The following is a 14,023-nucleotide window of genomic DNA, read 5'->3' on the forward strand; positions in this document are numbered from 1 at the left end:
TCCTATCCCTTATCACACCTTCCAATAACCTGCCCACCACCGACGTCAAACTTACTGGCCTATAATTTCCCGGATTTCTTTTGGAACCTTTTTTAAACAACGGAACAACATGAGCCACTTATTTGGTCACTTATTTGGACGTTAATATAGGGAGCATGATTAAGAGGTTTACTGATGTGAAAATTGGCCAAGTGGGTTGAGAGTGGGAGAAAGCCATGGACCATAACATGGTATCAATAGGCTCGTCAGATGAGCAGAAAAATGGCAAATGGAATTAAATTTGGAGATGTGTGGGATAATGCAAATGGGGCAGAAAACACTGCCAGGGAATGCACAATGCATGGTAGGATAGAACAGATCTCTGAAGGTTGCCACTCAAGTGGATAGAGCTGTGAAGAAGGCCTATAGTGTGTTAGTGTTTATTAACAGGGGGTTTGAATTTAAGAACTGTGGGGTTATGCTGCAACTGTACAGGACCTTGGTGAGACCACATTTGGAATATTGTGTGCAGTTCTGGTCACCTCACTATAAGAAGGATGTGGAAGCATTGGAGAGAGTGCAGAGGAGATTTACCAGGATGCTGCCTGGTTTGGAAGGTAGGTCTTATGAGGAAAGGTTGAGGGAGCTCGAGCTTTTCTCTTTAGAGCGGAGGAGGATGAGAGGCGACTTAATAGAGGTTTATAAGCTGATAAGGGGGATAGATAGAGTGGATGTTCAGAGACTATTTCCTTGGGTGAATGTAGCTGTTACTAGGGGGCATAACTATAAGGTTCATGATGGGAGATATAGGAGGGATGTCCGAGGTAGGTTCTTTACTCAGAGAGTGGTTGGGGTGTGGAATGGACTGCCTGCAGTGATAGTGGAGTCGGACACTTTAGGAAATTTCAAGCGGTTATTGGATAGGCACATGGAGCACACCAGAATGATAGGGAGTGGGATAGCTTGATCTTGGTTTCGGACAAAGCTCGGCACAACATCGAGGGCTGAAGGGCCTGTACTGTGCTGTACTGTTCTATGTTTTTCTATGATACTTGGAGTGAAGATTCACAGATCCATGAAGGTAGCAGGGTGGGTAAGTAAGGATGTTAGGGCATATGAGATGTTTTCCTTGAATAGCAAAGTCATAACATGCAAGGATGGAAAAGCTATGCTGGAACTGTATAAACCATTGCTTGGGTCACTGCTAGAGTATTATATACAACTGTTCAATGCATTTCAGGAAGCAGGTGACCATTATTGTTGGTGTTGGGGATAGATAGGGTGAACGGTGGGAAGCTTTTTCCCAGATCAGAAGTGACGTTCACGAGGGGTCACGGGCTCAAGGTGAGAGGGGCGAAGTATAACTCAGATATTAGAGGGATGTTTTTTACACAGAGGGTGGTGGGGGCCTGGAATGCGCTGCCAAGTAGGGTGGTGGAGGCAGGCACGCTGACATCGTTTAAGACTTACCTGGATAGTCACATGAGCAGCCTGGGAATGGAGGGATACAAACGATTGGTCTAGTTGGACCAAGGAGCGGCACAGGCTTGGAGGGCCGAAGGGCCTGTTTCCTGTGCTTTGTTCTTTGTTGGGACTCCCCCAGTCAGATGTCTCAATATCAACAGCGCACAAACTTTGTAGGAAAAACACCTTCAATAAAAATAGACTGGTACACACATTAACAGGTAGCGTATGATCTCTGTTTGTAATGGATTGACCTTTAAAAGATAGTCTATTTGTGAAATCTATTCCTCCAAGCTGAAAGTTTTATTTCTTTCCAATGAGACATGATGACCTCGAACACCTGCCTGAAAGGGTGAAAGAATCAGATTCAGTGGTAAATTTTAAAAATGAAGTGAAGATATATATACTTAAAAAAGCAAAAAATTGCAGAATATGTGTAAAGAACAGTGAAGGGAAACTAATTAGATATGTCTGCCAAAGATGGACTGAATGGCATCCTTCTGTGCTATAAGATTCTGTGATCTTTGGTTGTCCTATGATTCTAATTTGAGTTGACTCTCGGCACTGGCTTTTAATTATTCCTATGACTAAAAGACTGGCAATGGCATGTGGAAAAATTGACTATATTAAAGCTCAGTAAAAAATACATTTGTTCAGATAATTACTGTTGTGTGTATCTTGTTGCAACTGGTTATAAGGATGTTCGTATTCATTTTACAGGTGGCTAAGGTACTGTGGTGGTACTACTTTTCTAAAGCGATTGAATTTATGGATACCATTTTTTTTGTGTTGCGGAAGAAGACCAGCCAAATTACATTTCTTCATGTATATCACCATGCAACTATGTTCAACATCTGGTGGTGCGTCCTTAACTGGATACCTTGTGGTCAAAGTGAGTTGTATTACTTATACTGGTTCAAACTAACCATTTGCATGGATGGCTAAACAAATTAATAAACAAAATGGGGATGTGGTGAGAATAACATTTTTGCAGAGATAAATTGCCATAGTTACGCGGTTACTTTCCATGAAATTCCAGCCATATCGGAGGTGACGATCACGAGGGGTCACGGGCTCAAGGTGAGAGGGGCGAAATATAACTCAGATATCAGAGGAACGTTTTTTACACAGAGGGTGGTGGGGGCCTGGAATGCGCTGCCAAGTAGGGTGGTGGAGGCAGGCACGCTGACATCGTTTAAGACTTACCTGGACAGTCACATGAGCAGCTTGGGAATGGAGGGATACAAACGATTGGTCTAGTTGGACCAAGGAGCGGCACAGGCTTGGAGGGCCGAAGGGCCTGTTTCCTGTGCTGTACTGTTCTTTGTTCTTTGTTCATATTGTGTGGAATATTCCATTCTGGAGTCTGGTGGTGGGTAGGAAAGTTGGTGTAATTCCCACTAGGTAGCAGGGTGGCTGAATACGTGCTGTTCATCTTATTAATTATGCATCAGCGAGGAGCTTTGGAAGTTGCCAACTTTGCCATTACCTCAGAGTCAAATGACAAGGCACCATTTTTAAATGGAACCCAGACAACCATTCACTCAATGCAGGCCAGGGACTCCTTTATTACTCCTCCAGAGTCCTTGAGGCTATAGCTTGTACTGGAGAGCTGACGATGTGAGCAAACACATCCTGGAACATATAAGGCTGCCTCCAGTATTGACTTTTGCTCATTTTTAGATAAGAGCGCCACATGCGATTCATCCATTATCAAGCCAATGCTCATCATTGTAGTGAACCCTGTTTGCAAGCATATTGATCTTTGAGACCCCACTGCCTCTTGCTGCTCTGGCTCTTGTTCCTCATGGCCTTGTGCCAGCCTCCTCTTCTCATCTGGATGAGGGCCATTACCAAAGGAGGGTTGTTTGCAGCCTGCATCACTGATGCCTCAGTGGATGTGAGTCATAGAGCTATACTGCACAGAAAAATGCCCTTGGACCCATCGTGTCCATACTGGTCAAAGACAAACCACCTAACTATTCCAATCTCATTTTCCAGCACTTGGCCAATAGTCTTGTATGACTTGGCATGGCGAGTGCACATCGAGATATGTCTTAAATGTTTTGAGCATTTCTGCCTCCACCACCATTTCTGGCAGTGAGTAATCTTCTACAGATTTGCCTCCATCTTCAAGGCAGCAGGCCAGTGCTAAGCCCTTCACCTGACCTCTGTCGAGACATGGCATCTTCACCCCCTCTCCTTTCAGACGAAGGACAGCCTGGAGGACCTGGAGTCTTCCTCCCGTTCATACATGACTGCGCATGGACTCACTGCTCTTTGACTGGGATTATAAAACCCATTTGCAAGAAGCCTCCCTCTAGCATTAATTTTCTTTCCTGCACTATTCTCAAAAGTCAATAGAAGACAATTGCTTTGGCAGCATAGAAAGACGAATCAAATGAATTCAATTATGACCATTCACTATGATGATGGAGGTTTGAAGTTATAGTTTGGTTTGGTGAAGTGATAGTTGATGGTTTAGAAACATAGAAACATAGAAAACTACAGCACAAAACAGGCCCTTCGGCTCCACAAGTTGTGCCGAACATATCCCTACCTTTTAGGCCTACCTATAACCCTCCATCCTATTAAGTCCCATGTACTCATCCAGGAGTCTCTTAAAAGACCCTATTAAGTTTGCCTCCACCACCACTGACGGCAGCCGATTCCACTCGCCCACCACCCTCTGTGTGAAAAACTTCCCCCTCACATTTCCCCTGTACCTACCCCCCAGCACCTTAAACCTGTGTCCTCTTGTAGCAGCCATTTCCACCCTGGGAAAAAGCCTCTGAGAGTCCACCCGATCTATGCCTCTCAACATCTTAAATACCTCTATTAGGTCTTCTCTCATCCTACGTCTCTCCAAGGAGAAAAGACCGAGCTCCCTCAGCCTATCCTCATAAGGCATGCCACTCAATCCAGGCAACATCCTTGTAAATCTCCTCTGCACCCTTTCAATCTTTTCCACATCCTTCCTGTAGGCGACCAGAACTGAGCACAATACTCCAAGTGGGGTCTGACGAGGGCCGTATATAGCTGCATCATTATCCCCGGACTCCTAAACTCAATCAATTTGAGTTATAAGGAGAGGCTGGATAGACAGGGACTTTTTCCCCTGGAGCATAGGAGGCTCAGGGGTGATCTTATGGAGGTCTACAAAATAATGAGGGGCACAGATAAGTAGATAGTCAACATCTTTTCCCAAAGGTAGAGGAGTCTGAAACTAGAGGGCATAGGTTTAAGGTGAGAGGGGAGAGATACCAAAGTGTCAAGAAAGGGAAATTTTTTCAGAGAGCGGTGAGTGTCTGGAACGAGCTGCCAGAGGTAGAGATGGGTACAATGTTTTGACTTTTAAAAAGCATTTAGACAGTTACATGGGTAAGATAGGTATAGAGGGATATGGGCCAAATGCTATAATTGGGAGTAACTGGGCAGCATGGATAAGTTGGGCCGAAGGGGCTGTTTCTATGCTGTAAACCTCTATGACTCATGAGTAGGCTGCCATTCACCAGCCGTGCACTTTGGTGGCATCCACCTTTCTCTCTTTCTTTATCTCTGCGTCTGACTGCAGCTGATGACAAATGGCACAGAATGAACAGCAACTCCACACCTTGCTGGAATCTTGATGAGACCCGGGAGTTGGGGAAAGCAAATCTGCTGCCCTGTGGGCCTCATCATATGTGGAGAACACAGTTGAGCACAGTTGATATCCAGTTGCCTCATGATGCTCAGGTATCCCTTTATTCGTTCACTTCTGCTGACCTTGAATTCCAACCACCTGAAAGACCCTTCTCCCACTTTGAGGGATCTGTTTGTAACCCCCTGCTGACCACTATATGGGGCTACTATTTAAATATTCAATCAACAGGATCCCAAATTCCTAGCGGTTGATGTTGATTTGGCTAATTCCCTGTTTACCCATAAATGTCAGTACTGTAATCGGAATATCAAAAATAAATTTAATAACAGACATAAAACAGTGAGCTCTGATCTATAACCGTTGGGGCCCATCCGTTGGTGCACACATGGGGAAACTCATCCTCAGTAACACATTTGTAGATACTGTTCCAGTTGGATTGTATAGTCCCCACCAGTTACTCACGACACCCACACACAGTCCAGAAGAGACACGTGTGGAAGATGATGCCGCAGGAGGCAGAGGTGCCGCGAGCTATCCGTGCAGCAAAGTAGGTCGAGTGCGCTGAAGGCTGTCCTCCTCGGCAGTAATGAAAAGAACAGGCAGGGGAACGCCTGGCTACCTCTCACTCCAAACCGAATTCTCACTGCCTGGAAAAAGCTCTCTCTCTCCACACTCCCTCTTCAGCTCTGCCTCTTCAGCTCTGCAGCTGCTTCACTTCCTGGCGCCTTTTTTTCCTCCCGCCCCCAGAGCAATCCCATTGGCCCAGCCCACATCACTCAACCAACAGCATCCTGTTCACAGCACCCGCCCGGCAAAGAGGACACTGAAACCCACAAGGGACAAAGAACACTGGTAAATGTCTTCCCCACAAATTTTCCTCAGTCCCTTACATTCTCCCCCCACCAAAAATACAGCATGCCGCCATGCTGAAGTACATGACATAGGACCCAGTTAACCAATTACACCATGTACCTTATAGTGTGATGACTGGTATAATAGTGGGTGAAAAGAGTGGTACCTTATTTATACATGACGAGCACTGAGCAAAGGAGTGACACCACCATGTATGACAACTATTGCAGTGTTCAGGAAAATGCCTAGTGGGTGGCGTAGCTGAGTGAACACTTGTATGTCCTACTACTACAGACTTTGCACACGGCTCTCCCAGCTTTGTATAATGGAAACGGTCTGCTGGCTTTCTCTCTCTCTCTGTGATCTCCTTATCTCTGGTTCTGGATTGGCTATGTTAGATGTGTCTGTAGTGTAAGTGCCCTCAACAGAACTGTCTGATTCTACTTCCCTTTGCTCAGTTACTACCTCTTCTATCACAACAGGTAGCCTTTCTGAAGATTCTGAGCTCGCTGCGACTTCTGTCACTTCTGTAGCATTTGTGGGGGGATTGGACTCTGTAGGCATGACATCCTGTTCCGGTTGTTCACAGATTCCCTCCGGATTGTCAATGATCAAGTCCTCTGGGTAATGTCCATACTCTGAGTCTGAAGAGTTTTGATCTCCCAGGGGCACATCAGCTGCGGAGTCATCTTTGTGAACCTCAGGAGTTTGATTCCTTTCTTTTGCTTTTCTGCGCCTGAGGGCTCTTGGAGAGGGAGTAGGCTTTGAGTCAACCTCACTGCTCAATTGGACCTCTTGTCCCAGGGGCAAAATATGATTTCGGTGCACGACCTTAATGGGTCCCGAACCATCTGCAGGCTTTAGACGATAAACAGGAAGATCAGACATTTGACTCTCAACCACATAAGGATTTGCACTCCACCGATCAGCAAGCTTCTGTTTCCCTTTCAGGCCAAGGTTTTGAATGAGGACTCTATCCCCAGGCTTCAAGCAATGGTAGCGCACTCTCTGGTCATACTTCTCCTTGTTACTTTGGTTCATTTTAGCGGAAGTGGCTTGGGCCAACTGATAGGCTGCTTGCAGCTCTTTCTTCATCTTAGACACATACTGCAAGTGGGAAGTTGTTGAGGTCCCATCCGCTGACACGCCAAAGCAAACGTCCACAGGAAGTCTGGCTTCCCTCCCGAACATTAAAAAGTAGGGTGAATACCCGGTAGCTTCATTTGGGGTACAGTTGTACACGTGGACCAGATGTGCAATGTGCTGACTCCATTTGGACTTTTGACTGGGCTCAAGAGTTCCTAGCATGTTCAACAGGGTTCAATTGAACCTCTCTGGTTGAGGGTCACCTTGTGGGTGGTATGGTGAAGTTCTTGATTTCCTCACACCCAACATGGTCAACATCTCTCTCACCAACTGGCTTTCAAAATCCCGACCCTGGTCTGAATGTATGCGAGTCGGTAGGCCGTAGTGAATGAAGTATTTCTCCCATAGAGTTCTGGCAACCGTTATGGCTCTCTGATCCTTGGTTGGGAATGCTTGTGCATACCGAATGAAATGGTCAGTGACTACCAACACATTGCACACATTGCGGGAATCAGGTTCTATGGAGAGAAAGTCAATGCATACAAGATCCATAGGGCCTGAACTTTGGATGTGGGAAAGTGGTGCTGCTCTCTGTGGCAGAGTCTTTCTCTTAATGCAGCGTTCACATGTCTTGCAGTATGTCTCTACGTCTAGCTTCATGCGGGGCCAGAAGAATCTGTCACAGACGAGTGCATAGGTCTTGTCAAATCCCAGATGTCCATTGTTGTCATGCAGTGACTTCAGAATCATACGGTGGAACTGCTTGGGGAGCACAAGCTGTCGCCGTAAGCGTAGGTCAGACTGTTTGACTGTCCTGTAAAGCAGACCCTGCTCGATTGACCACTTCCCCCACTCTCGTTTCAGAAGTGTAAGATCAGGATGGTTTGTCTGTATTTGACTTGCCGGTGCCTTCTGATTGACAGCTAGCCATATTTCTCCTATACACAGGTCGCTTTTCTGAGCAGCTTGAAGCTCTGCTGGACTGAAAGTGGGCAGCTGATCAGCTACTACTGCAATGGTATGACAGAAAGCCTTGGGAACTGCAGACACATGAGCCCCTATTTGTTCGATCACACCTGGATAGGAGTGTCCTGCTCGTGTGCTACTCGACACAGTCTGACAAAGAGCCCGCACTCCTGGAACTGGGATTTCTTGCCATTCATCATCTGGTGTCATGCTGTCATGTGGACGTCAAGACAACGAGTCTGCGTCAAGGTTATGCTGGCCTGGTCTATACTTAAGGCTAAAGTTGTAGGTGGACAGTGCTGAGAGCCAGCGATGACCAGTGGCATCCAGTTTAGCTGACGTTGTGACGTATGTCAGGGGATTGTTGTCCGTTCTGACTTGTACAGTAGCTCCGTAAAGATAGTCATGTAGCTTATCCACAGTAGCCCACTTGAGAGCTAAAAACTCCAGTTTGTGTGCTGGATAGTTTTTCTCAGATGGCGAGAGACTTCTGCTGATGAATGCAACTGAGCGTAGACCATCATCATGCTCTTGGTATAAGACACCACCTAGTCCGTCCAGGCTAGCATCCACGTGCAGAATGTAAGGCTTCTGTGGATCTGCGAACGCCAATACAGGGGCTTTGGTGAGCCGGGTCTTGAGTCCTTGGAAAGCATGTTCGCATTGCTCACTCCACCGAGAGCCAAAGGGTTCAGAAGGCTTGAAGTAAGTCTTGTCAGGTGAGTTTGCAGTCTGACTCCCCTTGGAGCAGGGACGGGGAGGATATCCTTGAAGGAGTCCGTTGAGGGGACGGCAGAGTTTGGAGAAGTCCTTGACAAAGCGGCGATAGTAGCCACAAAATCCAAGGAAGGATCTGAGCTCTGTCACCGTTTCGGGTCTTGGCCAGGAGACAACAGCCTCTACCTTGGATGGGTCTGTCGCTATTCCGTCCTGCGACACTACATGTCCAACGTAGGTGACAGAAGTCCTGCCAAACTGGCTCTTGTCAAGCGACAGCTTCAGACCTTCTTCTTGGAGCCGGTCAAGCACTTTGAGCAACCGCTCCTCGTGTTCTTCGAGGGTTCGTCCAAACACAATGAGATCATCCAGGTACACCAACACCTCCAGAAAGTTCATGTCGCTGACAGTACATTCCATGACTCTGAAAAGTGGCCGGTGCTCCTGAAATTCCCTGAGGCATGCGTTCGAACTGATAAAAACCCAACGGGCAGATAAAAGCGGTCTTCTCCTTGTCAGCCTCACTCATGGGTATTTGATAGTACCCGCTCCTCAGGTCGAGGACTGTGAACCATTTACTCCCAGACAAGCAGTGAAGAGTGTCTTCTATCCTTGGGACAGTGTACTGGTCCGGTATTGTTCGAAGGTTAAGGGTTCGGTAGTCCACGCACATTCGTACCTTCCCTGACTTCTTGCGTACGACTACTATTGGCGATGCGTAGGGACTACGTGATTCAGAGATGATGCCATGGCTTTGTAGTTCCTGTAGGTGCTGGCGCACATCCTCAAAGTCAGCAGGCGACAAGCGACGTGACCTCTCTCGGAAGGGTCTTGCATCCTTCAGTCTTATTTCATGTCTGGTGCTTTTAGAACAACCTACATCCCACTCGTGCTGAGAGAAAACCTCTTTCCTCTCCATCATTCTCTCACAGAGACACCTCCTTGCCTCCTCTGGCATAGGAGAGGCTCCAAAATCAAAAGAGGAAGGGGTCAGTTCGATTGCAGCTTTATCCACACACTGTACCCTGGGCAGAGGAACAGGGGCTACTGGGAAAATATGGGCTACTGGAGTCCCACGTTTCAAGGAGATTTCTCTGGATGACAGGTTCTTCACAGTCACAGTAATGCGTCTGCTGGAAACAACTGATGCAGGATGAACCTCAGGCCTCACCCACAACTCTTCAGGGGAAAAAGTGTCAATAGGCTGATCTACCAGTGCTAGCTGGTCTGTGAAATCACCAGGAAACTTTGGGAGGCCAGTGACTTTAAACACTTGTCCTGGTTGCAAGGTGATTGGCTTGTGCTGGGTAAACCACACAGTACCATGCTTGTCTACCCCTTCTGTTGTTTCAGACTGGGTGAGGGTCTCATAAGCTTCTCGGAGGACAGGAGGACATGGTCAAAGTACCCAAGAAGCGTTCTCCCGCCTGTTCTTTACAGGACTCCACCAACTCTCTCACCAGCCGGGTATTTGTCCCCACCAGCACGGCAATGTTGTCATCTTTCACAGGGTCAGGACATACTAAGGCCAAAGTGTCAACTGTCTGCGGCACTCCGGTTACAGCGGCAGTGAACTCGAGTTGTATGGACAGGTAGCCATCATATGGGTATTGGTGAGAGCTTAAACCCCATATTTCCAGGTCTTCAAGTGGCTGGAGAGGTAAGTGTTTCAGGTAGGTGTCGTAGAAGTTGCGATACAAAATGGTTACTTGGGAGCCACTGTCAAGCAAAGCTCTTGCATAAACTCCTTCTATTTGCACAGGTACACCAGAGATGGGCCCCACTAATCCTGCAGGTAACTGTTTTGAGCCTTGCTTCGCTGGGGGTGGACAGCGGGTGGAACGTATTTCACACGGAACCAAGCACCGTTCCTTCACATGGCTCCTGAGAAGTTTCCCTGCTGCCTGCTTGCTTTGATCAGCTTCTGATCCACTTTCCTCAGATCCTCAAGTTCTTTGCACTCTCTCCTTGTATGCCCATCTTGCCCACACCTGTAGCAAAAAATTCCTGCTGGCAGTGGTTTGGACATTTTCACTCGGGGCGACGCGTCCCGAACAGCAGCTTCTGGCACTTGCTGTATGGACCCCAGTCCTTGCTGTCGTACTTTCAGATGTAGGGGTAACTGGAACGGCGCTCAGCAGTCTGGCCACCTGAGAAGTCAGTTCCCTTACCTCATTTCGTAGGCTGTTCAACTCAGACGTAACTGAGGACTGCGGTACACTGGCGGTGGCTGCGGTGGCAGTAGCTTTCACCCCTTCTCTGGCGCTAATCCAATTTTCCTCCTCTCTTACCTCCCGCATCAGCTGGAAGAAGGAAGGGGGTTTGTCCAGGGTGTGGCTCATCCTTACATGCAGAGCAACCATGTCTCGAGTGAGTGCACCCTTGACTAGCTGTTCCATCCGAGCTCGATTCATGTCTGCAGCCGTAATTCCTCCCTTAAGAAGAGCACGATGGAGAAGTTTGTCAAGGCGATATAGAAAAGCAGAGAGTTTTTCTCCTTCATCCTGGTATGTGTGTCTGAACTTGGCCAAGATGTCGGCTCCACTCTCTGTGGTGCCATAAGCTGTGTCCAGAGCAGATAAATAATTGGTGGCCGTAGCAGTGGGAGTGCTAACTTTCAAAAATCGAACGATGTCAGCAGCAGGCCCTTTTAAACTCTCCACTATACACTGTCTCTTGGCGGCGTCAGTGCATTGCCACTCATTGATCATCTGGGTAGCCTGCTCCATCCAGGCATCGTATTCTTCCTCACCTGGGGGTACAGGTTTCAGTCCTGAAAACAGTCTCAGCTTTCTGTAGCTAGGCCCATCGGTTGACACTTGGTTGCACTTGTCCACCAGTTTGCCAATAGCAGTCACTAAATCCATGTTCACATCCACTTTGGGAGCTTGATTTTCTGATACTATGGCCTGAAAATCCTCCATTGACTTGCCTTCCTGTTGTAGTAGTAACAACAGCTTTGTATGGAAAGCGTCCTCTTCAGGAACAGCATCCTGTGTGACAAGGCTTTCTAGCGTATGCACAGCCCATGGCCCAGCTTCTCCTTCAATACCGACATCTGGAGGTACAGTGTCAGGGGTTAAATCAATGCTAGTCTCCACTAGTATGAACAACTGTGTGCCAGTAGAATCCCCACGGCGACCACAAATCTTGGTGCGACCAAAGACTTTCACTGTGTTTAAGAACCTAGCAATGGTCTCCTCACTAGTATCTATTGGCACATTGCTCAGTAATATGCCACGAGAAAGACTGATATTCTTTTGGCGGCTCCAGTCAGCAGCCTGAGAAAAATCCATTGTCTTAAGTGAGCTACTAACACTGTAAAACTTTTCCTATTCTAATTACTGGGTTAACTGTTACTGACTGACGGGGGAAAAAAAAAATTATTTGACGTGTCTGGTAAACAGGAATGATCTCAGCGGTGCCTCCAAAAATGTAACCCCCTGCTGACCACTATATGGGGGCTACTATTTAAATATTCAATCAACAGGATCCCGAATTCCTAGCGGTTGAAGTTGATTTGGCCAATTTCCTGTTTACCCATAAATGTCAGTACTGTAATCGGAATATCAAAAATAAATTTAATAACAGACATAAAACAGTGAGCTCTGATCTATAACCGTTGGGGCCCATCCGTTGGTGCACACATGGGGAAACTCATCCTCAGTAACACATTTGTAGATACTGTTCCAGTTGGATTGTATAGTCCCCACCAGTTACTCACGACACCCACACACAGTCCAGAAGAGACACACGTGTGGAAGATGATGCCGCAGGAGGCAGAGGTGCCGCGAGCTATCCGTGCAGCAAAGTAGGTCGAGTGCGCTGAAGGCTGTCCTCCTCGGCAGTAATGAAAAGAACAGGCAGGGGAACGCCTGGCTACCTCTCACTCCAAACCGAATTCTCACTGCCTGGAAAAAGCTCTCTCTCTCCACACTCCCTCTTCAGCTCTGCCTCTTCAGCTCTGCAGCTGCTTCACTTCCTGGCGCCTTTTTTTCCTCCCGCCCCCAGAGCAATCCCATTGGCCCAGCCCACATCACTCAACCAACAGCATCCTGTTGACAGCACCCGCCCGGCAAACAGGACACTGAAACCCACAAGGGACAAAGAACACTGGTAAATGTCTTCCCCACAAATTTTTCTCAGTCCCTTACGTGTTACTGACTAACTCCATGGTCAAGTTCAGATATTAAAAATGGTGAATGTCAGCTTCCAGACTCGGTCCACCACCTACAACCCTCCCCTGATACCCACCCTGTATCATCAATTTTCTCCTCTCACCCTTAAACCACTAACCCCAACCCCTGCCGTTACACTGAACCTTATTCCCATCCACCTTATTCCCATCCACCTTATTCCCACCCACCATGCCTACCCTTTCCTCTGAGCCGACACCAGTTACCATCCCCATGCCCACCCTGACTCTGAACCCTCTGTCATCTGAGCCACCTGTCTAGTCCTCCTCTGTGACTCATTCCCAACCCCCACAAATGGAACCTTCAACATATAATCCTCACCCTGAACCTGCCACCCTGCCTCATCCCACTCCATCCTCAAGACTGTGACTGATTTCTTCTAGCACCAGTGCTCCAAGTTAACCCTACTGGACACACTGTTAGTACCACTGACCCCTCTCTCTATCTTTCCTATACTCTTTTCCCAACCCCCCTCCCCTCCCCCTCTCTCCACCCCCCCACCCACCACCACCCCCCCCCCCCCACCCCCCCCGCCCTTGCCCTTTCTCTTTCCCTACTAGGCTTAACTCCCATGCCCAGCCTTGATGCAGCTTTTGCTACTGAAACTTGATGAGTGAAGTTATCTGAGGTCCCCAAGAAGGCAAAAGCAACATTTACTGACCTTACTCATGGAAGAAGTGAAGCTCTCCAGGGACATGTGACTTAATTATGAAACAGAATGTTTGACATTTTCGTTGATGGTGAACTTAAGTTGGAAGGTGAACTTAATTCCAGTGAAGTGGCTTTTTAACGAGCATATATGAGATGCCAATACATGTTAAATAGAGTTAGTGACACTGTTCAACAGAAAGCCTGACCCACATTGAAAGGTGGTAGAACAAACTTTAAACAGTTTATCCCACTATCAAGAAACAGTCTTTTGCCTCCTGCCAAATTAAGTGCCTCACCCAACACAATTCCTGCCACTGCGACTGGAAGGTTCCACCCATTGTATTTGTTTCTGGTGGCCTTATATGGTGAATAACTTTTATAACAACAAAGAACAAAGAACAATACAGCACAGGAACAGGCCCTTCGGCCCTCCAAGCCCGTGCCGCTCCCTGGTCCAAACTAGACCATT

The 14,023-nt window shown here is 47.5% G+C and overlaps 1 protein-coding gene across 1 annotated transcript in view; it reads left to right on the plus strand.

The window, feature by feature from the left end:
- Nucleotides 1–14,023, plus strand: part of elovl2 (ELOVL fatty acid elongase 2) — a 174,121-nt gene that overhangs the window by 124,666 nt on the left and 35,432 nt on the right. The window contains exon 5 of the mRNA XM_078228631.1: nucleotides 2,164–2,335. Within this exon, the coding sequence (XP_078084757.1) occupies nucleotides 2,164–2,335 (172 nt within the window). The remainder of the gene's footprint in view (nucleotides 1–2,163; nucleotides 2,336–14,023) is intronic.

Source organism: Mustelus asterias, chromosome 2, assembly GCF_964213995.1.
Source record: "Mustelus asterias chromosome 2, sMusAst1.hap1.1, whole genome shotgun sequence".
Classification (NCBI taxonomy): domain Eukaryota; kingdom Metazoa; phylum Chordata; class Chondrichthyes; order Carcharhiniformes; family Triakidae; genus Mustelus; species Mustelus asterias.